This window comes from Salvelinus alpinus, chromosome 3 (assembly GCF_045679555.1).
Source record: "Salvelinus alpinus chromosome 3, SLU_Salpinus.1, whole genome shotgun sequence".
Lineage (NCBI taxonomy): Eukaryota > Metazoa > Chordata > Actinopteri > Salmoniformes > Salmonidae > Salvelinus > Salvelinus alpinus.
Window position 1 is genome coordinate 108949943 of NC_092088.1, and position 25497 is coordinate 108975439.

Genomic DNA, 25497 nt, shown 5'->3' on the forward strand with positions numbered 1-25497 from the left:
TCATCCACCTCTGGCCTGCTCGCCTCCCTACCTCTGAGGAAGTACAGCTCCCGCTCAGCCCAGTCAAAACTGTTCGCTGCTCTGGCACCTCAATGGTGGAACAAACTCCCCCACGACGCCAGGTCAGCGGAGTCAATCACCACCTTCCGGAAACACCTGAAACCCCACCTCTTTAAGGAATACCTAGGATAGGATAAAGTAATCCTTCTAACCCCCCCCCCCTTAAAAGAGTTAGATGCACTATTGTAAAGTGGTTGTTCCACCGGATATCATAAGGTGAATGCACCAACTTGTAAGTCGCTCTGGATAAGAGCGTCTGCTAAATGACTTAAATGTAAATGTAAATGAAAGGTAAACATCTTGTGAATCCAGCCAACATGTCCGACTTTTAAAATGTTTTACAGCGAAAACACAACATATATTTATGTTAGCTCACCACCATATCCCAAAAAAAACACAGCCATTTTTTCACAGCAAAGCTGGCTTTCACAAAACCCACAAATAGAGATAAAAATAATCACTAACCTTTGAACAACTTCATCAGATGACAGTCTTATAACATCATGTTATACAATACATTTATGTTTTGTTCGAAAATGTGCATATTTATATCTACAAATCGTGGTTTTACATTGGCGCCCTGATCATAAATGGCTCCAAAACAGCCGGAATAATTACAGAGAGCAACGTGAAATACAGAAATAGTCATCATAAAACATTTATGAAAAATACATGTTGTACACATAATTAAAGATAAACATCTTGTGAATCCAGCCAACATGTGTCACGATCGTCTATGGGTGAGAGAGAGGACCAAGGCGCAGCGTGTGCAAAATACATTCTCTTTTATTTAGAGAAGGGAAAAAGCACGAAAACGAACACTGAATACAAACTAAACAAAACAACAAACGACCGTGAAGCTAACGACGTAAGTGCATAGACAAGCAACAAACGTTCAACATAGACAATTACCCACAAAACCCAAATGCCTATGGCTGCCTTAAATATGGCTCTCAATCAGAGACAATGAACCACAGCTGCCTCTAATTGAGAACCAATCCAGGCAGCCATAGACATACAAACACCTAGACAAGTCCCTGACCCATAAACGTACAAAACCCCTAGACAAACCAAAACACATACATTCCCCATGTCACACCCTGACCTAACTAAAATAATAAAGAAAAGAAAGAATACTAAGGCCAGGGCGTGACAACATGTCCGATTTTTTTAATGTTTTATAGCGAAAACACAACATATATTTATGTTAGCTCACCACAATAGCCCAAAACACGACGCCCTTTTTTCACCGCAAAGATAGCTTTCACAAAACCCACAAATAGAGATAAAAATAATCACTAACCTTTGAACAACTTCAGATGACAGTCTTATAACATCATGTTATACAATACATTTATGTTTTGTTCGAAAATGTGCAAGGGCCGTGACACATTAATAACCTCTAATCAGTTATACTAACCATTAATAACCTCTAATCAGTTATACTATCCATTAATAACCTCTAATCAGTTATACTAACCATTAATAACCTCTAATCAGTTATACTAACCATTGATAACCTCTAATCAGTTATACTAACCATTAATAACCTCTAATCAGTTATACTAACCATTAATAACCTCTAATCAGTTATACTAACCATTAATAACCTCTAATAAGTTATACTAACCATTAATAACCTTTAATCAGTTATACTAACCATTAATAACCTCTAATCAGTTATACTAACCATTAATAACCTCTAATCAGTTATACTAACCATTAATAACCTCTAATCAGTTATACTAACCGTTAATAACCTCTAATCAGTTATACTAACCGTTAATAACCTCTAATCAGTTATACTAACCGTTAATAACCTCTAATCAGTTATACTAACCGTTAATAACCTCTAATCAGTTATACTAACCGTTAATAACCTCTAATCAGTTATACTAACCGTTAATAACCTCTAATCAGTTATACTAACCATTAATAACCTCTAATCAGTTATACTAACCATTAATAACCTCTAATCAGTTATACTAACCATTAATAACCTCTAATCAGTTATACTAACCATTAATAACCTCTAATCAGTTATACTAACCGTTAATAACCTCTAATCAGTTATACTAACCATTAATAACCTCTAATCAGTTATACTAACCGTTAATAACCTCTAATCAGTTATACTAACCATTAATAACCTCTAATCAGTTATACTAACCATTAATAACCTCTAATCAGTTATACTAACCATTAATAACCTCTAATCAGTTATACTAACCATTAATAACCTCTAATCAGTTATACTATCCATTAATAACCTCTAATCAGTTATACTAACCACAATGTGTCTCTCTGGTTGGCCCAACAGGGTTCAGTATCTCTGTTGTCGTCAGTGTGTGCTAACGACTGGATCCTGGCGCTGCACCAGACCCTGTTGATCCTGTTGGTCGTAGGGAAGTGGCTTCTCCCAATAGCAGGAGGGGTGACCAGGGATGAACTGTCTCAGCTCCTCCTCGTCTTCATAGGCACTGCCGCTGACATCCTGGAGTTCACCTCAGAGACACTGTTGGATGTCAAGTGAGTCCCTAAACCCTGACCTCTAACCCCTAACCCTAACCTGACATCCTGAAGTTCACCTCAAAGATACTGTCTGATGTCAAGTCAGTACCTTAACCCTAACCCCTGACCCCTGACCCTATAGATACTGTCTGATGTCAAGTCAGTACCTTAACCCTAACCCCTGACCCCTGACCCTATAGATACTGTCTGATGTCAAGTCAGTACCTTAACCCTAACCCCTGACCCCTGACCCTATAGATACTGTCTGATGTCAAGTCAGTACCTTAACCCTAACCCCTGACCCCTGACCCCAGAGATACTGTCTGATGTCAAGTCAGTACCTTAACCCTAACCCCTGACCCCAGAGATACTGTCTGATGTCAAGTCAGTACCTTAACCCTAACCCCTAACCCCTGACCCCAGAGATACTATCTGATGTCAAGTCAGTACCTTAACCCTAACCCCTGACCCCTGACCCCAGAGATACTGTCTGATGTCAAGTCAGTACCTTAACCCTAACCCCTGACCCCAGAGATACTGTCTGATGTCAAGTCAGTACCTTAACCCTAACCCCTGACCCCTGACCCCAGAGATACTGTCTGATGTCAAGTCAGTACCCTAACCCCTGACCCCTGACCCCAGAGATACTGTCTGATGTCAAGTCAGTACCTTAACCCTAACCCCTGACCCCTGACCCCAGAGATACTGTCTGATGTCAAGTCAGTACCTTAACCCTAACCCCTGACCCCTGACCCCAGAGATACTGTCTGATGTCAAGTCAGTACCTTAACCCTAACCCCTGACCCCAGAGATACTGTCTGATGTCAAGTCAGTACCTTAACCCTAACCCCTGACCCCTGACCCCAGAGATACTGTCTGATGTCAAGTCAGTACCTTAACCCTAACCCCTGACCCCTGACCCCAGAGATACTGTCTGATGTAGATATTTTAAGTCAGTAGACATTATACGTAGCCTGTGTGCCAGTCTGTTTCTGCACTCTTGGCTGGACCCAGGCTACAGTACCATGACAATTCCATAAGGAACAGACTGGACCCAGGCTACAGTACCATGACAATTCCATAAGGAACAGACTGGACCCAGGCTACAGTACCATGACAATTCCATAAGGAACAGACTGGACCCAGGCTACAGTACCATGACAATTCCATAAGGAACAGACTGGACCCAGGCTACAGTACCATGACAATTCCATAAGGAACAGACTGGACCCAGGCTACAGTACCATGACAATTCCATAAGGAACAGACTGGACCCAGGCTACAGTACCATGACAATTCCATAAGGAACAGACTGGACCCAGGCTACAGTACCATGACAATTCCATAAGGAACAGACTGGACCCAGGCTACAGTACCATGACAATTCCATAAGGAACAGACTGGACCCAGGCTACAGTACCATGACAATTCCATAAGGAACAGACAGACTGGACCCAGGCTACAGTACCATGACAATTCCATAAGGAACAGACACAGACTGGACCCAGGCTACAGTACCATGACAATTCCATAAGGAACAGACAGACTGGACCCAGGCTACAGTACCATGACAATTCCATAAGGAACAGACACAGACTGGACCCAGGCTACAGTACCATGACAATTCCATAAGGAACAGACTGGACCCAGGCTACAGTACCATGACAATTCCATAAGGAACAGACTGGACCCAGGCTACAGTACCATGACAATTCCATAAGGAACAGACTGGACCCAGGCTACAGTACCATGACAATTCCATAAGGAACAGACAGACTGGACCCAGGCTACAGTACCATGACAATTCCATAAGGAACAGACTGGACCCAGGCTACAGTACCATGACAATTCCATAAGGAACAGACTGGACCCAGGCTACAGTACCATGACAATTCCATAAGGAACAGACTGGACCCAGGCTACAGTACCATGACAATTCCATAAGGAACAGACAGACTGGACCCAGGCTACAGTACCATGACAATTCCATAAGGAACAGACTGGACCCAGGCTACAGTACCATGACAATTCCATAAGGAACAGACTGGACCCAGGCTACAGTACCATGACAATTCCATAAGGAACAGACTGGACCCAGGCTACAGTACCATGACAATTCCATAAGGAACAGACACAGACTGGACCCAGGCTACAGTACCATGACAATTCCATAAGGAACAGACAGACTGGACCCAGGCTACAGTACCATGACAATTCCATAAGGAACAGACACAGACTGGACCCAGGCTACAGTACCATGACAATTCCATAAGGAACAGACAGACTGGACCCAGGCTACAGTACCATGACAATTCCATAAGGAACAGACACAGACTGGACCCAGGCTACAGTACCATGACAATTCCATAAGGAACAGACTGGACCCAGGCTACAGTACCATGACAATTCCATAAGGAACAGACTGGACCCAGGCTACAGTACCATGACAATTCCATAAGGAACAGACTGGACCCAGGCTACAGTACCATGACAATTCCATAAGGAACAGACAGACTGGACCCAGGCTACAGTACCATGACAATTCCATAAGGAACAGACTGGACCCAGGCTACAGTACCATGACAATTCCATAAGGAACAGACTGGACCCAGGCTACAGTACCATGACAATTCCATAAGGAACAGACTGGACCCAGGCTACAGTACCATGACAATTCCATAAGGAACAGACAGACTGGACCCAGGCTACAGTACCATGACAATTCCATAAGGAACAGACACAGACTGGACCCAGGCTACAGTACCATGACAATTCCATAAGGAACAGACACAGACTGGACCCAGGCTACAGTACCATGACAATTCCATAAGGAACAGAAACAGACTGGACCCAGGCTACAGTACCATGACAATTCCATAAGGAACAGACACAGACTGGACCCAGGCTACAGTACCATGACAATTCCATAAGGAACAGACACAGACTGGACCCAGGCTACAGTACCATGACAATTCCATAAGGAACAGACAGACTGGACCCAGGCTACAGTACCATGACAATTCCATAAGGAACAGACAGACTGGACCCAGGCTACAGTACCATGACAATTCCATAAGGAACAGACAGACTGGACCCAGGCTACAGTACCATGACAATTCCATAAGGAACAGACTGGACCCAGGCTACAGTACCATGACAATTCCATAAGGAACAGACAGACTGGACCCAGGCTACAGTACCATGACAATTCCATAAGGAACAGACTGGACCCAGGCTACAGTACCATGACAATTCCATAAGGAACAGACAGAATGGACCCAGGCTACAGTACCATGCCAATTCCATAAGGAACAGACACAGACTGGACCCAGGCTACAGTACCATGACAATTCCATAAGGAACAGACACAGACTGGACCCAGGCTACAGTACCATGACAATTCCATAAGGAACAGAAACAGACTGGACCCAGGCTACAGTACCATGAAAATTCCATAAGGTACAGACACAGACTGGACCCAGGCTACAGTACCATGACAATTCCATAAGGAACAGACACAGACTGGACCCAGGCTACAGTACCATGACAATTCCATAAGGAACAGACAGACTGGACCCAGGCTACAGTACCATGACAATTCCATAAGGAACAGACAGACTGGACCCAGGCTACAGTACCATGACAATTCCATAAGGAACAGACAGACTGGACCCAGGCTACAGTACCATGACAATTCCATAAGGAACAGACTGGACCCAGGCTACAGTACCATGACAATTCCATAAGGAACAGACTGGACCCAGGCTACAGTACCATGACAATTCCATAAGGAACAGACAGACTGGACCCAGGCTACAGTACCATGACAATTCCATAAGGAACAGACTGGACCCAGGCTACAGTACCATGACAATTCCATAAGGAACAGACAGACTGGACCCAGGCTACAGTACCATGACAATTCCATAAGGAACAGACAGACTGGACCCAGGCTACAGTACCATGACAATTCCATAAGGAACAGAAACAGACTGGACCCAGGCTACAGTACCATGACAATTCCATAAGGAACAGAAACAGACTGGACCCAGGCTACAGTACCATGACAATTCCATAAGGAACAGAAACAGACTGGACCCAGGCTACAGTACCATGACAATTCCATAAGGAACAGACAGACTGGACCCAGGCTACAGTACCATGACAATTCCATAAGGAACAGACAGACTGGACCCAGGCTACAGTACCATGACAATTCCATAAGGAACAGAAACAGACTGGACCCAGGCTACAGTACCATGACAATTCCATAAGGAACAGAAACAGACTGGACCCAGGCTACAGTACCATGACAATTCCATAAGGAACAGAAACAGACTGGACCCAGGCTACAGTACCATGACAATTCCATAAGGAACACTAACAGACTGGACCCAGGCTACAGTACCATGACAATTCCATAAGGAACAGAAACAGACTGGACCCAGGCTACAGTACCATGACAATTCCATAATGAACAGACACAGACTGGACCCAGGCTACAGTACCATGACAATTCCATAATGAACAGACAGACTGGACCCAGGCTACAGTACCATGACAATTTCATAATGAACACTAACAGACTGGACCCAGGCTACAGTATCATGACAATTCCATAAGGAACAGACAGACTGGACCCAGGCTACAGTACCATGACAATTCCATAAGGAACAGACACAGACTGGACCCAGGCTACAGTACCATGACAATTCCATAAGGAACAGACTGGACCCAGGCTACAGTACCATGACAATTCCATAAGGAACAGACTGGACCCAGGCTACAGTACCATGACAATTCCATAAGGAACAGACTGGACCCAGGCTACAGTACCATGACAATTCCATAAGGAACAGACAGACTGGACCCAGGCTACAGTACCATGACAATTCCATAAGGAACAGACTGGACCCAGGCTACAGTACCATGACAATTCCATAAGGAACAGACTGGACCCAGGCTACAGTACCATGACAATTCCATAAGGAACAGACTGGACCCAGGCTACAGTACCATGACAATTCCATAAGGAACAGACAGACTGGACCCAGGCTACAGTACCATGACAATTCCATAAGGAACAGACACAGACTGGACCCAGGCTACAGTACCATGACAATTCCATAAGGAACAGACACAGACTGGACCCAGGCTACAGTACCATGACAATTCCATAAGGAACAGAAACAGACTGGACCCAGGCTACAGTACCATGACAATTCCATAAGGAACAGACACAGACTGGACCCAGGCTACAGTACCATGACAATTCCATAAGGAACAGACACAGACTGGACCCAGGCTACAGTACCATGACAATTCCATAAGGAACAGACAGACTGGACCCAGGCTACAGTACCATGACAATTCCATAAGGAACAGACAGACTGGACCCAGGCTACAGTACCATGACAATTCCATAAGGAACAGACAGACTGGACCCAGGCTACAGTACCATGACAATTCCATAAGGAACAGACTGGACCCAGGCTACAGTACCATGACAATTCCATAAGGAACAGACAGACTGGACCCAGGCTACAGTACCATGACAATTCCATAAGGAACAGACTGGACCCAGGCTACAGTACCATGACAATTCCATAAGGAACAGACAGACTGGACCCAGGCTACAGTACCATGACAATTCCATAAGGAACAGACACAGACTGGACCCAGGCTACAGTACCATGACAATTCCATAAGGAACAGACACAGACTGGACCCAGGCTACAGTACCATGACAATTCCATAAGGAACAGAAACAGACTGGACCCAGGCTACAGTACCATGACAATTCCATAAGGAACAGACACAGACTGGACCCAGGCTACAGTACCATGACAATTCCATAAGGAACAGACACAGACTGGACCCAGGCTACAGTACCATGACAATTCCATAAGGAACAGACAGACTGGACCCAGGCTACAGTACCATGACAATTCCATAAGGAACAGACAGACTGGACCCAGGCTACAGTACCATGACAATTCCATAAGGAACAGACAGACTGGACCCAGGCTACAGTACCATGACAATTCCATAAGGAACAGACTGGACCCAGGCTACAGTACCATGACAATTCCATAAGGAACAGACTGGACCCAGGCTACAGTACCATGACAATTCCATAAGGAACAGACAGACTGGACCCAGGCTACAGTACCATGACAATTCCATAAGGAACAGACTGGACCCAGGCTACAGTACCATGACAATTCCATAAGGAACAGACAGACTGGACCCAGGCTACAGTACCATGACAATTCCATAAGGAACAGACAGACTGGACCCAGGCTACAGTACCATGACAATTCCATAAGGAACAGAAACAGACTGGACCCAGGCTACAGTACCATGACAATTCCATAAGGAACAGAAACAGACTGGACCCAGGCTACAGTACCATGACAATTCCATAAGGAACAGAAACAGACTGGACCCAGGCTACAGTACCATGACAATTCCATAAGGAACAGACAGACTGGACCCAGGCTACAGTACCATGACAATTCCATAAGGAACAGACAGACTGGACCCAGGCTACAGTACCATGACAATTCCATAAGGAACAGAAACAGACTGGACCCAGGCTACAGTACCATGACAATTCCATAAGGAACAGAAACAGACTGGACCCAGGCTACAGTACCATGACAATTCCATAAGGAACAGAAACAGACTGGACCCAGGCTACAGTACCATGACAATTCCATAAGGAACACTAACAGACTGGACCCAGGCTACAGTACCATGACAATTCCATAAGGAACAGAAACAGACTGGACCCAGGCTACAGTACCATGACAATTCCATAATGAACAGACAGACTGGACCCAGGCTACAGTACCATGACAATTTCATAATGAACACTAACAGACTGGACCCAGGCTACAGTACCATGACAATTCCATAAGGAACAGACACAGACTGGACCCAGGCTACAGTACCATGACAATTCCATAAGGAACAGAAACAGACTGGACCCAGGCTACAGTACCATGACAATTCCATAAGGAACAGACACAGACTGGACCCAGGCTACAGTACCATGACAATTCCATAAGGAACAGACTGGACCCAGGCTACAGTACCATGACAATTCCATAAGGAACAGACACAGACTGGACCCAGGCTACAGTACCATGACAATTCCATAATGAACAGACACAGACTGGACCCAGGCTACAGTACCATGACAATTCCATAAGGAACAGAAACAGACTGGACCCAGGCTACAGTACCATGACAATTCCATAAGGAACAGAAACAGACTGGACCCAGGCTACAGTACCATGACAATTCCATAAGGAACAGAAACAGACTGGACCCAGGCTACAGTACCAGTGCAGAGAAACATACAGTGGGGAGAACAAGTATTTGATACACTGCCGATTTTGCAGGTTTTCCAACTTACAAAGCATGTAGAGGTCTGTAATTTTTATCATAGGTACACTTCAACTGTGAGAGACGGAATCTAAAACAAAAATCCAGAAAATCACATTGTATGATTTTTAAGTAATTAATTTGCATTTTATTGCATGACATAAGTATTTGATACATCAGAAAAGCAGAACTTAATATTTGGTACAGAAACCTTTGTTTGCAATTACAAAGATCATACGTTTCCTGTAGTTATTGACCAGGTTTGCACACACTGCAGCAGGGATTTTGGCCCACTCCTCCATACAGACCTTCTCCAGATCCTTCAGGTTTCGGGGCTGTCGCTGGGCAATACGGACTTTCAGCTCCCTCCAAAGATTTTCTATTGGGTTCAGGTCTGGAGACTGGCTAGGCCACTCCAGGACCTTGAGATGCTTCTTACGGAGCCACTCCTTAGTTGCCCTGGCTGTGTGTTTCGGGTCGTTGTCATGCTGGAAGATCCAGCCACGACCCATCTTCAATGCTCTTACTGAGGGAAGGAGGTTTTTGGCCAAGATCTCGCGATACATGGCCCCATCCATCCTCCCCTCAATATGGTGCAGTCGTCCTGTCCCCTTTGCAGAAAAGCATCCCCAAAGAATGATGTTTCCACCTCCATGCTTCATGGTTGGGAGGGTGTTCTTGGGGTTGTACTCAACCTTCTTCTTCCTCCAAACACGGCGAGTGGAGTTTAGACCAAAAAGCTCTATTTTTGTCTCATCAGACCACATGACCTTCTCCCATTCCTCCTCTGGATCATCCAGATGGTCATTGGCAAACTTCAGACGGGCCTGGAAATGCGCTGGCTTGAGCAGGGGGACCTTGCATGCGCTGCAGGATTTCAATCCATGACGGTGTAATGTGTTACTAATGGTTTTCTTTGAGACTGTGGTCCCAGCTCTCTTCAGGTCATTGACCAGGTCCTGCCGTGTAGTTATGGGCTGATCCCTCACCTTTCTCATGATCATTGATGCCCCACGAGGTGAGATCTTGCATGGAGCCCCAGACCGAGGGTGGTTGACCGTCATCTTCAACTTCTTCCATTTTCTAATAATTGCGCCAACAGTTGTTGCCTTCTCACCAAGCTGCTTGCCTATTGTCCTGTAGCCCATCCCAGCCTTGTGCAGGTCTACAATTTTATCCCTGATGTCCTTACACAGTCCCAGCATGGTGTACGTCACACCCTGAACAATGTTAAACCATGTCTCCCACAGGGACAGCAGTCCCAGCATGGTGTACGTCACACCCTGAACAATGTTAAACCACGTCTCCCACAGGGACAGCAGTCCCAGCATGGTGTACGTCACACCCTGAACAATGTTAAACCACGTCTCCCACAGGGACAGCAGTCCCAGCATGGTGTACGTCACACCCTGAACAATGTTAAACCACGTCTCCCACAGGGACAGCAGTCCCAGCATGGTGTACGTCACACCCTGAACAATGTTAAACCACGTCTCCCACAGGGACAGCAGTCCCAGCATGGTGTACGTCACACCCTGAACAATGTTAAACCACGTCTCCCACAGGGACAGCAGTCCCAGCATGGTGTACGTCACACCCTGAACAATGTTAAACCACGTCTCCCACAGGGACAGCAGTCCCAGCATGGTGTACGTCACACCCTGAACAATGTTAAACCACGTCTCCCACAGGGACAGCAGTCCCAGCATGGTGTACGTCACACCCTGAACAATGTTAAACCACGTCTCCCACAGGGACAGCAGTCCCAGCATGGTGTACGTCACACCCTGAACAATGTTAAACCACGTCTCCCACAGGGACAGCAGTCCCAGCATGGTGTACGTCACACCCTGAACAATGTTAAACCACGTCTCCCACAGGGACAGCAGTCCCAGCATGGTGTACGTCACACCCTGAACAATGTTAAACCACGTCTCCCACAGGGACAGCAGTCCCAGCATGGTGTACGTCACACCCTGAACAATGTTAAACCACGTCTCCCACAGGGACAGCAGTCCCAGCGTGGTGTACGTCACACCCTTAACAATGTTAAACCACGTCTCCCACAGGGACAGCAGTCCCAGCATGGTGTACGTCACACCCTGAACAATGTTAAACCACGTCTCCCACAGGGACAGCAGTCCCAGCGTGGTGTACGTCACACCCTTAACAATGTTAAACCACGTCTCCCACAGGGACAGCAGTCCCAGCGTGGTGTACGTCACACCCTTAACAATGTTAAACCACGTCTCCCACAGGGACAGCAGTCCCAGCATGGTGTACGTCACACCCTGAACAATGTTAAACCACGTCTCCCACAGGGACAGCAGTCCCAGCATGGTGTACGTCACACCCTGAACAATGTTAAACCACGTCTCCCACAGGGACAGCAGTCCCAGCATGGTGTACGTCACACCCTGAACAATGTTAAACCACGTCTCCCACAGGGACAGCAGTCCCAGCATGGTGTACGTCACACCCTTAACAATGTTAAACCACGTCTCCCACAGGGACAGCAGTCCCAGCATGGTGTACGTCCCTTAACAATGTTAAACCACGTCTCCCACAGGGACAGCAGTCCCAGCATGGTGTACGTCACACCCTTAACAATGTTAAACCACGTCTCCCACAGGGACAGCAGTCCCAGCATGGTGTACGTCACACCCTTAACAATGTTAAACCACGTCTCCCACAGGGACAGCAGTCCCAGCGTGGTGTACGTCACACCCTGAACAATGTTAAACCACGTCTCCCACAGGGACAGCAGTCCCAGCATGGTGTACGTCACACCCTGAACAATGTTAAACCACGTCTCCCACAGGGACAGCAGTCCCAGCATGGTGTACGTCACACCCTGAACAATGTTAAACCACGTCTCCCACAGGGACAGCAGTCCCAGCATGGTGTACGTCACACCCTGAACAATGTTAAACCACGTCTCCCACAGGGACAGCAGTCCCAGCATGGTGTACGTCACACCCTGAACAATGTTAAACCACGTCTCCCACAGGGACAGCAGTCCCAGCATGGTGTACGTTACACCCTTAACAATGTTAAACCACGTCTCCCACAGGGACAGCAGTCCCAGCATGGTGTACGTCACACCCTGAACAATGTTAAACCACGTCTCCCACAGGGACAGCAGTCCCAGCATGGTGTACGTCACACCCTTAACAATGTTAAACCACGTCTCCCACAGGGACAGCAGTCCCAGCGTGGTGTACGTCACACCCTTAACAATGTTAAACCACGTCTCCCACAGGGACAGCAGTCCCAGCATGGTGTACGTATCATCCTGAACAATGTTAAACCACGTCTCCCACAGGGACAGCAGTCCCAGCATGGTGTACGTCACACCCTTAACAATGTTAAACCACGTCTCCCACAGGGACAGCAGTCCCAGCATGGTGTACGTCACACCCTGAACAATGTTAAACCACGTCTCCCACAGGGACAGCAGTCCCAGCATGGTGTACGTATCATCCTGAACAATGTTAAACCACGTCTCCCACAGGGACAGCAGTCCCAGCATGGTGTACGTATCATCCTGAACAATGTTAAACCACGTCTCCCACAGGGACAGCAGTCCCAGCATGGTGTACGTATCATCCTTAACAATGTTAAACCACGTCTCCCACAGGGACAGCAGTCCCAGCATGGTGTACGTCCCTTAACAATGTTAAACCACGTCTCCCACAGGGACAGCAGTCCCAGCATGGTGTACGTATCATCCTTAACAATGTTAAACCACGTCTCCCACAGGGACAGCAGTCCCAGCATGGTGTACGTCCCTTAACAATGTTAAACCACGTCTCCCACAGGGACAGCAGTCCCAGCATGGTGTACGTATCATCCTTAACAATGTTAAACCACGTCTCCCACAGGGACAGCAGTCCCAGCATGGTGTACGTCACACCCTGAACAATGTTAAACCACGTCTCCCACAGGGACAGCAGTCCCAGCATGGTGTACGTCACACCCTTAAAAATGTTAAACCATGTCTCCCACAGGGACAGCAGTCCCAGCATGGTGTACGTCACACCCTGAACAATGTTAAACCACGTCTCCCACAGGGACAGCAGTCCCAGCATGGTGTACGTCACACCCTGAACAATGTTAAACCACGTCTCCCACAGGGACAGCAGTCCCAGCATGGTGTACGTCACACCCTTAACAATGTTAAACCATGTCTCTCACAGGGACAGCAGTCCCAGCATGGTGTACGTCACACCCTGAACAATGTTAAACCACGTCTCCCACAGGGACAGCAGTCCCAGCGTGGTGTACGTCACACCCTTAACAATGTTAAACCACGTCTCCCACAGGGACAGCAGTCCCAGCGTGGTGTACGTCACACCCTTAACAATGTTAAACCACGTCTCCCACAGGGACAGCAGTCCCAGCATGGTGTACGTCACACCCTGAACAATGTTAAACCACGTCTCCCACAGGGACAGCAGTCCCAGCATGGTGTACGTCACACCCTTAACAATGTTAAACCACGTCTCCCACAGGGACAGCAGTCCCAGCATGGTGTACGTATCATCCTTAACAATGTTAAACCACGTCTCCCACAGGGACAGCAGTCCCAGCGTGGTGTACGTCACACCCTGAACAATGTTAAACCACGTCTCCCACAGGGACAGCAGTCCCAGCATGGTGTACGTCACACCCTGAACAATGTTAAACCACGTCTCCCACAGGGACAGCAGTCCCAGCGTGGTGTACGTCACACCCTGAACAATGTTAAACCACGTCTCCCACAGGGACAGCAGTCCCAGCATGGTGTACGTCACACCCTTAACAATGTTAAACCACGTCTCCCACAGGGACAGCAGTCCCAGCATGGTGTACGTATCATCCTGAACAATGTTAAACCACGTCTCCCACAGGGACAGCAGTCCCAGCATGGTGTACGTCACACCCTTAACAATGTTAAACCACGTCTCCCACAGGGACAGCAGTCCCAGCATGGTGTACGTCCCTTAACAATGTTAAACCACGTCTCCCACAGGGACAGCAGTCCCAGCATGGTGTACGTCACACCCTTAACAATGTTAAACCACGTCTCCCACAGGGACAGCAGTCCCAGCATGGTGTACGTCCCACCCTTAACAATGTTAAACCACGTCTCCCACAGGGACAGCAGTCCCAGCATGGTGTACGTATCATCCTGAACAATGTTAAACCACGTCTCCCACAGGGACAGCAGTCCCAGCATGGTGTACGTCACACCCTTAACAATGTTAAACCACGTCTCCCACAGGGACAGCAGTCCCAGCATGGTGTACGTCCCTTAACAATGTTAAACCACGTCTCCCACAGGGACAGCAGTCCCAGCATGGTGTACGTATCATCCTTAACAATGTTAAACCACGTCTCCCACAGGGACAGCAGTCCCAGCATGGTGTACGTCCTTTAACAATGTTAAACCACGTCTCCCACAGGGACAGCAGTCCCAGCATGGTGTACGTCCCTTAACAATGTTAAACCACGTCTCCCACAGGGACAGCAGTCCCAGCATGGTGTACGTCACACCCTTAACAATGTTAAACCACGTCTCCCACAGGGACAGCAGTCCCAGCATGGTGTACGTCCCTTAACAATGTTAAACCACGTCTCCCACAGGGACAGCAGTCCCAGCATGGTGTACGTCCCTTAACAATGTTAAACCACGTCTCCCACAGGGACAGCAGTCCCAGCATGGTGTACGTCCCTTAACAATGTTAAACCACGTCTCCCACAGGGACAGCAGTCCCAGCATGGTGTACGTCCCTGAACAATGTTAAACCACGTCTCCCACAGGGACAGCAGTCCCAGCATGGTGTACGTCCCTGAACAATGTTAAACCACGTCTCCCACAGGGACAGCAGTCCCAGCATGGTGTACGTCCCTGAACAATGTTAAACCACGTCTCCCACAGGGACAGCAGTCCCAGCGTGGTGTACGTCCCTGAACAATGTTAAACCACGTCTCCCACAGGGACAGCAGTCCCAGCGTGGTGTACGTCCCTGAACAATGTTAAACCACGTCTCCCACAGGGACAGCAGTCCCAGCGTGGTGTACGTCCCTTAACAATGTTAAACCACGTCTCCCACAGGGACAGCAGTCCCAGCATGGTGTACGTCCCTGAACAATGTTAAACCACGTCTCCCACAGGGACAGCAGTCCCAGCATGGTGTACGTCCCTGAACAATGTTAAACCATGTCTCCCACAGGGACAGCAGTCCCAGCGTGGTGTACGTCACACCCTGAACAATGTTAAACCACGTCTCCCACAGGGACAGCAGTCCCAGCGTGGTGTACGTCCCTGAACAATGTTAAACCACGTCTCCCACAGGGACAGCAGTCCCAGCATGGTGTACGTCACACCCTTAACAATGTTAAACCACGTCTCCCACAGGGACAGCAGTCCCAGCATGGTGTACGTATCATCCTTAACAATGTTAAACCACGTCTCCCACAGGGACAGCAGTCCCAGCATGGTGTACGTCCCTTAACAATGTTAAACCACGTCTCCCACAGGGACAGCAGTCCCAGCATGGTGTACGTATCATCCTTAACAATGTTAAACCACGTCTCCCACAGGGACAGCAGTCCCAGCATGGTGTACGTCCCTTAACAATGTTAAACCACGTCTCCCACAGGGACAGCAGTCCCAGCATGGTGTACGTCCCTTAACAATGTTAAACCACGTCTCCCACAGGGACAGCAGTCCCAGCATGGTGTACGTCACACCCTTAACAATGTTAAACCACGTCTCCCACAGGGACAGCAGTCCCAGCATGGTGTACGTCCCTTAACAATGTTAAACCACGTCTCCCACAGGGACAGCAGTCCCAGCATGGTGTACGTCCCTTAACAATGTTAAACCACGTCTCCCACAGGGACAGCAGTCCCAGCATGGTGTACGTCACACCCTTAACAATGTTAAACCACGTCTCCCACAGGGACAGCAGTCCCAGCATGGTGTACGTCCCTTAACAATGTTAAACCACGTCTCCCACAGGGACAGCAGTCCCAGCATGGTGTACGTCCCTTAACAATGTTAAACCACGTCTCCCACAGGGACAGCAGTCCCAGCATGGTGTACGTCCCTTAACAATGTTAAACCACGTCTCCCACAGGGACAGCAGTCCCAGCATGGTGTACGTCCCTTAACAATGTTAAACCACGTCTCCCACAGGGACAGCAGTCCCAGCATGGTGTACGTCCCTGAACAATGTTAAACCACGTCTCCCACAGGGACAGCAGTCCCAGCATGGTGTACGTCCCTGAACAATGTTAAACCACGTCTCCCACAGGGACAGCAGTCCCAGCATGGTGTACGTCCCTGAACAATGTTAAACCACGTCTCCCACAGGGACAGCAGTCCCAGCATGGTGTACGTCCCTGAACAATGTTAAACCACGTCTCCCACAGGGACAGCAGTCCCAGCGTGGTGTACGTCCCTGAACAATGTTAAACCACGTCTCCCACAGGGACAGCAGTCCCAGCGTGGTGTACGTCCCTTAACAATGTTAAACCACGTCTCCCACAGGGACAGCAGTCCCAGCATGGTGTACGTCCCTGAACAATGTTAAACCACGTCTCCCACAGGGACAGCAGTCCCAGCATGGTGTACGTCCCTGAACAATGTTAAACCATGTCTCCCACAGGGACAGCAGTCCCAGCGTGGTGTACGTCACACCCTGAACAATGTTAAACCACGTCTCCCACAGGGACAGCAGTCCTAGCGTGGTGTACGTCCCTGAACAATGTTAAACCACGTCTCCCACAGGGACAGCAGTCCCAGCATGGTGTACGTCCCTGAACAATGTTAAACCACGTCTCCCACAGGGACAGCAGTCCCAGCATGGTGTACGTCACACCCTTAACAATGTTAAACCACGTCTCCCACAGGGACAGCAGTCCCAGCATGGTGTACGTATCATCCTTAACAATGTTAAACCACGTCTCCCACAGGGACAGCAGTCCCAGCATGGTGTACGTCCCTTAACAATGTTAAACCACGTCTCCCACAGGGACAGCAGTCCCAGCATGGTGTACGTATCATCCTTAACAATGTTAAACCACGTCTCCCACAGGGACAGCAGTCCCAGCATGGTGTACGTCCCTTAACAATGTTAAACCACGTCTCCCACAGGGACAGCAGTCCCAGCATGGTGTACGTCCCTTAACAATGTTAAACCACGTCTCCCACAGGGACAGCAGTCCCAGCATGGTGTACGTCACACCCTTAACAATGTTAAACCACGTCTCCCACAGGGACAGCAGTCCCAGCATGGTGTACGTCCCTTAACAATGTTAAACCACGTCTCCCACAGGGACAGCAGTCCCAGCATGGTGTACGTCCCTTAACAATGTTAAACCACGTCTCCCACAGGGACAGCAGTCCCAGCATGGTGTACGTCCCTTAACAATGTTAAACCACGTCTCCCACAGGGACAGCAGTCCCAGCATGGTGTACGTCCCTGAACAATGTTAAACCACGTCTCCCACAGGGACAGCAGTCCCAGCATGGTGTACGTCCCTGAACAATGTTAAACCACGTCTCCCACAGGGACAGCAGTCCCAGCATGGTGTACGTCCCTGAACAATGTTAAACCACGTCTCCCACAGGGACAGCAGTCCCAGCATGGTGTACGTCCCTGAACAATGTTAAACCACGTCTCCCACAGGGACAGCAGTCCCAGCGTGGTGTACGTCCCTGAACAATGTTAAACCACGTCTCCCACAGGGACAGCAGTCCCAGCGTGGTGTACGTCCCTTAACAATGTTAAACCACGTCTCCCACAGGGACAGCAGTCCCAGCATGGTGTACGTCCCTGAACAATGTTAAACCACGTCTCCCACAGGGACAGCAGTCCCAGCATGGTGTACGTCCCTGAACAATGTTAAACCATGTCTCCCACAGGGACAGCAGTCCCAGCGTGGTGTACGTCACACCCTGAACAATGTTAAACCACGTCTCCCACAGGGACAGCAGTCCCAGCGTGGTGTACAATTTGTAAGTCGCTCTGGATAAGAGCGTCTGCTAAATGACTTAAATGTAATGTAAATGTGTACGTCCCTGAACAATGTTAAACCACGTCTCCCACAGGGACAGCAGTCCCAGCATGGTGTACGTCCCTGAACAATGTTAAACCACGTCTCCCACAGGGACAGCAGTCCCAGCATGGTGTACGTATCATCCTGAACAGTGTTAAACCATGTCTCCCACAGGGACAGCAGTCCCAGCATGGTGTACGTATCATCCTGAACAATGTTAAACCATGTCTCCCACAGGGACAGCAGTCCCAGCATGGTGTACGTCCCTTAACAATGTTAAACCACGTCTCCCACAGGGACAGCAGTCCCAGCATGGTGTACGTCCCTTAACAATGTTAAACCACGTCTCCCACAGGGACAGCAGTCCCAGCATGGTGTACGTATCATCCTGAACAGTGTTAAACCATGTCTCCCACAGGGACAGCAGTCCCAGCATGGTGTACGTATCATCCTGAACAATGTTAAACCATGTCTCCCACAGGGACAGCAGTCCCAGCATGGTGTACGTCCCTTAACAATGTTAAACCACGTCTCCCACAGGGACAGCAGTCCCAGCATGGTGTACGTCCCTTATCAATGTTAAACCACGTCTCCCACAGGGACAGCAGTCCCAGCATGGTGTACGTCCCTTAACAATGTTAAACCACGTCTCCCACAGGGACAGCAGTCCCAGCATGGTGTACGTCCCTTAACAATGTTAAACCACGTCTCCCACAGGGACAGCAGTCCCAGCATGGTGTACGTCCCTTAACAATGTTAAACCACGTCTCCCACAGGGACAGCAGTCCCAGCGTGGTGTACGTCACACCCTGAACAATGTTAAACCACGTCTCCCACAGGGACAGCAGTCCCAGCGTGGTGTACGTCCCTGAACAATGTTAAACCACGTCTCCCACAGGGACAGCAGTCCCAGCATGGTGTACGTCCCTGAACAATGTTAAACCACGTCTCCCACAGGGACAGCAGTCCCAGCATGGTGTACGTATCATCCTGAACAGTGTTAAACCATGTCTCCCACAGGGACAGCAGTCCCAGCATGGTGTACGTATCATCCTGAACAATGTTAAACCATGTCTCCCACAGGGACAGCAGTCCCAGCGTGGTGTACGTCCCTTAACAATGTTAAACCACGTCTCCCACAGGGACAGCAGTCCCAGCATGGTGTACGTCACACCCTGAACAATGTTAAACCACGTCTCCCACAGGGACAGCAGTCCCAGCATGGTGTACGTCCCTTAACAATGTTAAACCACGTCTCCCACAGGGACAGCAGTCCCAGCATGGTGTACGTCCCTGAACAATGTAAAACCATGTCTCCCACAGGGACAGCAGTCCCAGCATGGTGTACGTATCATCCTTAACAATGTTAAACCACGTCTCCCACAGGGACAGCAGTCCCAGCATGGTGTACGTCCCTGAACAATGTTAAACCACGTCTCCCACAGGGACAGCAGTCCCAGCATGGTGTACGTCCCTGAACAATGTTAAACCACGTCTCCCACAGGGACAGCAGTCCCAGCATGGTGTACGTCCCTGAACAATGTTAAACCACGTCTCCCACAGGGACAGCAGTCCCAGCATGGTGTACGTCCCTTAACAATGTTAAACCACGTCTCCCACAGGGACAGCAGTCCCAGCGTGGTGTACGTCCCTTAACAATGTTAAACCACGTCTCCCACAGGGACAGCAGTCCCAGCGTGGTGTACGTCCCTTAACAATGTTAAACCACGTCTCCCACAGGGACAGCAGTCCCAGCATGGTGTACGTCCCTTAACAATGTTAAACCACGTCTCCCAAAGGGACAGCAGTCCCAGCATGGTGTACGTCCCTTAACAATGTTAAACCACGTCTCCCACAGGGACAGCAGTCCCAGCATGGTGTACGTCCCTGAACAATGTTAAACCACGTCTCCCACAGGGACAGCAGTCCCAGCATGGTGTACGTATCATCCTGAACAATGTTAAACCACGTCTCCCACAGGGACAGCAGTCCCAGCATGGTGTACGTCCCTTAACAATGTTAAACCACGTCTCCCACAGGGACAGCAGTCCCAGCATGGTGTACGTCCCTGAACAATGTTAAACCACGTCTCCCACAGGGACAGCAGTCCCAGCAGTGTGTACGTATCATCCTGAACAATGTTAAACCACGTCTCCCACAGGGACAGCAGTCCCAGCGTGGTGTACGTCCCTTAACAGTGTTAAACCACGTCTCCCACAGGGACAGCAGTCCCAGCATGGTGTACGTCACACCCTGAACAATGTTAAACCACGTCTCCCACAGGGACAGCAGTCCCAGCATGGTGTACGTCACACCCTTAACAATGTTAAACCACGTCTCCCACAGGGACAGCAGTCCCAGCATGGTGTACTTCACACCCTTAACAGTGTTAAACCACGTCTCCCACAGGGACAGCAGTCCCAGCATGGTGTACGTCCCTGAACAGTGTTAAACCATGTCTCCCACAGGGACAGCAGTCCCAGCATGGTGTACGTCATCCTAGGAGTCTGGACGTGGAGTATGTTCCAGTTTCCTCTCCACCTGTCAGGTACTGTGTGTTTCTATACTGGCTCTTCTTATGGTTATGGTAACCATAATATTATTGCTCTGTTATACAGGGAATTACGGTAACCATAATATTATTGCTCTGTTATACAGGGAATTACGGTAACCATAATATTATTGCTCTGTTATACAGGGAATTACGGTAACCATAATATTATTGCTCTGTTATACAGGGGATTACGGTAACCATAATATTATCGCTCTGTTATACAGGGAATTACGGTAACCATAATATTATCGCTCTGTTATACAGGGAATTACGGTAACCATAATATTATTGCTCTGTTATACAGGGGATTACGGTAACCATAATATTATCGCTCTGTTATACAGGGAATTACGGTAACCATAATGGTATTGCACTGTTATACAGGGAATTACGGTAACCATAATATTATCGCTCTGTTATACAGGGAATTACGGTAACCATAATGGTATTGCTCTGTTATACAGGGAATTACGGTAACCATAATATTATCGCTCCGTTATACAGGGAATTACGGTAACCATAATATTATCGCTCTGTTATACAGGGAATTACGGTAACCATAATGGTATTGCACTGTTATACAGGGAATTACGGTAACCATAATATTATCGCTCTGTTGTACAGGGAATTACGGTAACCATAATATTATTGCTCTGTTGTACAGGGAATTACGGTAACCATAATATTATCGCTCTGTTATACAGGGAATTACGGTAACCATAATATTATCGCTCTGTTATACAGGGAATTACGGTAACCATAATGGTATTGCACTGTTATACAGGGAATTACGGTAACCATAATATTATCGCTCTGTTATACAGGGAATTACGGTAACCATAATGGTATTGCTCTGTTATACAGGGAATTACGGTAACCATAATATTATCGCTCTGTTATACAGGGAATTACGGTAACCATAATATTATCGCTCTGTTAAACAGGGAATTACGGTAACCATAATGGTATTGCACTGTTATACAGGGAATTACGGTAACCATAATATTATCGCTCTGTTATACAGGGAATTACGGTAACCATAATGGTATTGCTCTGTTATACAGGGAATTATGGTAACCATAATGTTATTGCACTGTTATACAGGGAATTATGGTAACCATAATGTTATTGCACTGTTATACAGGGAATTATGGTAACCATAATATGGTAATGACAATATTTGTCCACCAGAATTTCTTGGGACCCCACCGCAAATACACTGCTCAAAAAAATAAAGGGAACACTTAAACAACACAATATAACTCCAAGTCAATCACACTTCTGTGAAATCAAACTGTCCACTTAGGAAGCAACACTGATTGACAATAAATTTCACATGGTGTTGTGCAAATGGAATAGACAACAGGTGGAAATTATAGGCAATTAGCAAGACACCCCCAATAAAGGAGTGGTTCTGCAGGTGGTGACCACAGACCACTTCTCAGTTCCTATGCTTCCTGGCTGATGTTTTGGTCACTTTTGAATGCTGGCGGTGCTTTCACTCTAGTGGTAGCATGAGACGGAGTCTACAACCCACACAAGTGGCTCAGGTAGTGCAGCTCATCCAGGATGGCACATCAATGCGAGCTGTGGCAAGAAGGTTTGCTGTGTCTGTCAGCGTAGTGTCCAGAGCATGGAGGCGCTACCACGAGAGAGGCCAGTACATCAGGAGACGTGGAGGAGGCCGTAGGAGGGCAACAACCGAGCAGCAGGACCGCTACCTCCGCCTTTGTGCAAGGAGGAGCACTGCCAGAGCCCTGCAAAATGACCTCCAGCAGGCCACAAATGTGCATGTGTCTGTTTCTGACCGTTTGAGCAGACTCCATGAGCGTGGTATGAGGGCCCGACGTCCACAGGTGGGGGTTGTGCTTACAGCCCAACACCGTGCAGGACGTTTGGCATTTGCCAGAGAACACCAAGATTGGCAAATTCGCCACTGGCGCCCTGTGCTCTTCACAGATGAAAGCAGGTTCACACTGAGCACATGTGACAGACGTGACAGAGTCTGGAGACGCCGTGGAGAACGTTCTGCTGCCTGCAACATCCTCCAGCATGACCGGTTTGGCGGTGGGTCAGTCATGGTGTGGTGTGGCATTTCTTTGGGGGGCCGCACAGCCCTCCATGTGCTCGCCAGAGGTAGCCTGACTGCCATTAGGTACCGAGATGAGATCCTCAGACCACTTGTGAGACCATATGCTGGTGCGGTTGGCCCTGGGTTCCTCCTAATGCAAGACAATGCTTGACCTCATGTGGCTGGAGTGTGTCAGCAGTTCCTGCAAGAGGAAGGCATTGATGCTATGGACTGGCCCGCCCGTTCCCCAGACCTGAATCCAATTGAGCACATCTGGGACATCATGTCTAGCTCCATCCACCAACGCCACGTTGCACCACAGACTGTCCAGGAGTTGGCGGATGCTTTAGTCCAGGTCTGGGAGGAGATCCCTCAGGAGACCATCCGCCACCTCATCAGGAGCATGCCCAGGCGTTGTAGGGAGGTCATACAGGCACGTGGAGGCCACACACACTATTGAGCCTCATTTTGACTTGTTTTAAGGACATTACATCAAAGTTGGATCAGCCTGTAGTGTGGTTTTCCACTTTAATTTTGAGTGTGACTCCAAATCCAGACCTCCATGGGTTGATAAATTTGATTTACATTGATCATTTTTGTGTGATTTTGTTGTCAGCACATTCAACTATGTAAAGAAAAAAGTATTTAATAAGACTAGTTCATTCATTCAGATCTAGGATGTGTTATTTTAGTGTTCCCTTTATTTTTTTGAGCAGTGTATATTTATTTTATTCAGTATGTATGTGGCGATATTTAGACACAGATGTGGATTTCAATGTCACTAACTTATCCCACATGACCAGTTGACCAATGTCTCTTCTCTCCCCAGTGTCTACCTCCAGACCTGATGAATACTCCGAGGGGGATCAGGGTGTGTCTCTGCTGGCCAGACTAAGAACAGATATCTGGAGCATGGTGGAGAGCCTCTTCATCCAGGACGGACCCTTCCTGGTGGTCCGCCTCACCCTCATCCTCTACTTCCACGTTATACACCAGATGCTCATCTTCTTTGCCATCAAGAACTTCCTGGTGGTCATTCTGAACTTCTACCGTCTGTCTGTCATCTACTCCGACTACAAGGCTTCAGGTTGATCTGAGGTTATTGTCACGACTTCCTCCGAAGTCGGTTCCCTCTCCTTGTTCGGGCGACGTTCGGCGGTCGATGTCACCGGTCTTCTAGCCGATCCACCTTTCATTTCACAATTGTTTTTTGTCTTGTCTTTCAACACACCTGGTTCCAATTCCATTCATTACATGTTGTGTATTTAACCCTCTGTTCCCCCCCATGTCCTTGTCCGGAATCGGTTGTTGTAAGTGCTTGTGCACGTTATGCTGGTGTGCGTTGGGTTACCCATTTATTGATTGTTCTGTTTTCCGGTGGTTTTTATGATTAAACTGAGCCGTTGGAAACACAGTTTTTGCTCTCCTGCGTCTGACTTCTCTGCCGCCAGTACGCGGTTACAGTTATAACAAGATGAAGCTTCAGCTGGAACTGGACCTGATAAATATATCTGGGTGGGTAGAGGGCTGACAGCAGAGGTGTACGGCCCGACAGGATGCTCTATATTGTGCATTTGTAAAAGTTTGAGGGTTTTAGGTGCCAAGCTGTTCCACCTTCTTCACCACACTGTGGGTGGACCATTTCAGATCATCAGTGATGTGTACGCTGAGGAACTTGAAGCTTTCCACCTTTTCCACTGCGGTCCTGTAGATGTGGATAGGTGGGTGCTCCCTCTGCTGTTTCCACGATCATCTCCTTTGTTTTGTTGACGTTGAGTGAAAGGTTGTTTTCCTGGCACCACACTCTGAGCCCTCACCTCCTCCCTGTAGGCCGTCTCGTCCCCTTGTGGGGCCCCAG

At 48.2% G+C, this 25497-nt stretch overlaps 1 protein-coding gene across 1 annotated transcript in view; it reads left to right on the top strand.

Moving 5' to 3' along the window:
* Positions 1-25053, top strand: part of tmem26b (transmembrane protein 26b) — a 32221-nt gene extending 7168 nt beyond the window's left edge. The window contains exons 4-6 of the mRNA XM_071394765.1: positions 2381-2589; positions 21483-21562; positions 24469-25053. Coding sequence (XP_071250866.1) covers positions 2381-2589; positions 21483-21562; positions 24469-24731 — 552 coding nt within the window. The 3' untranslated portion in view covers positions 24732-25053. The remainder of the gene's footprint in view (positions 1-2380; positions 2590-21482; positions 21563-24468) is intronic.
* The last annotated feature ends 444 nt before the right edge of the window (positions 25054-25497 follow it).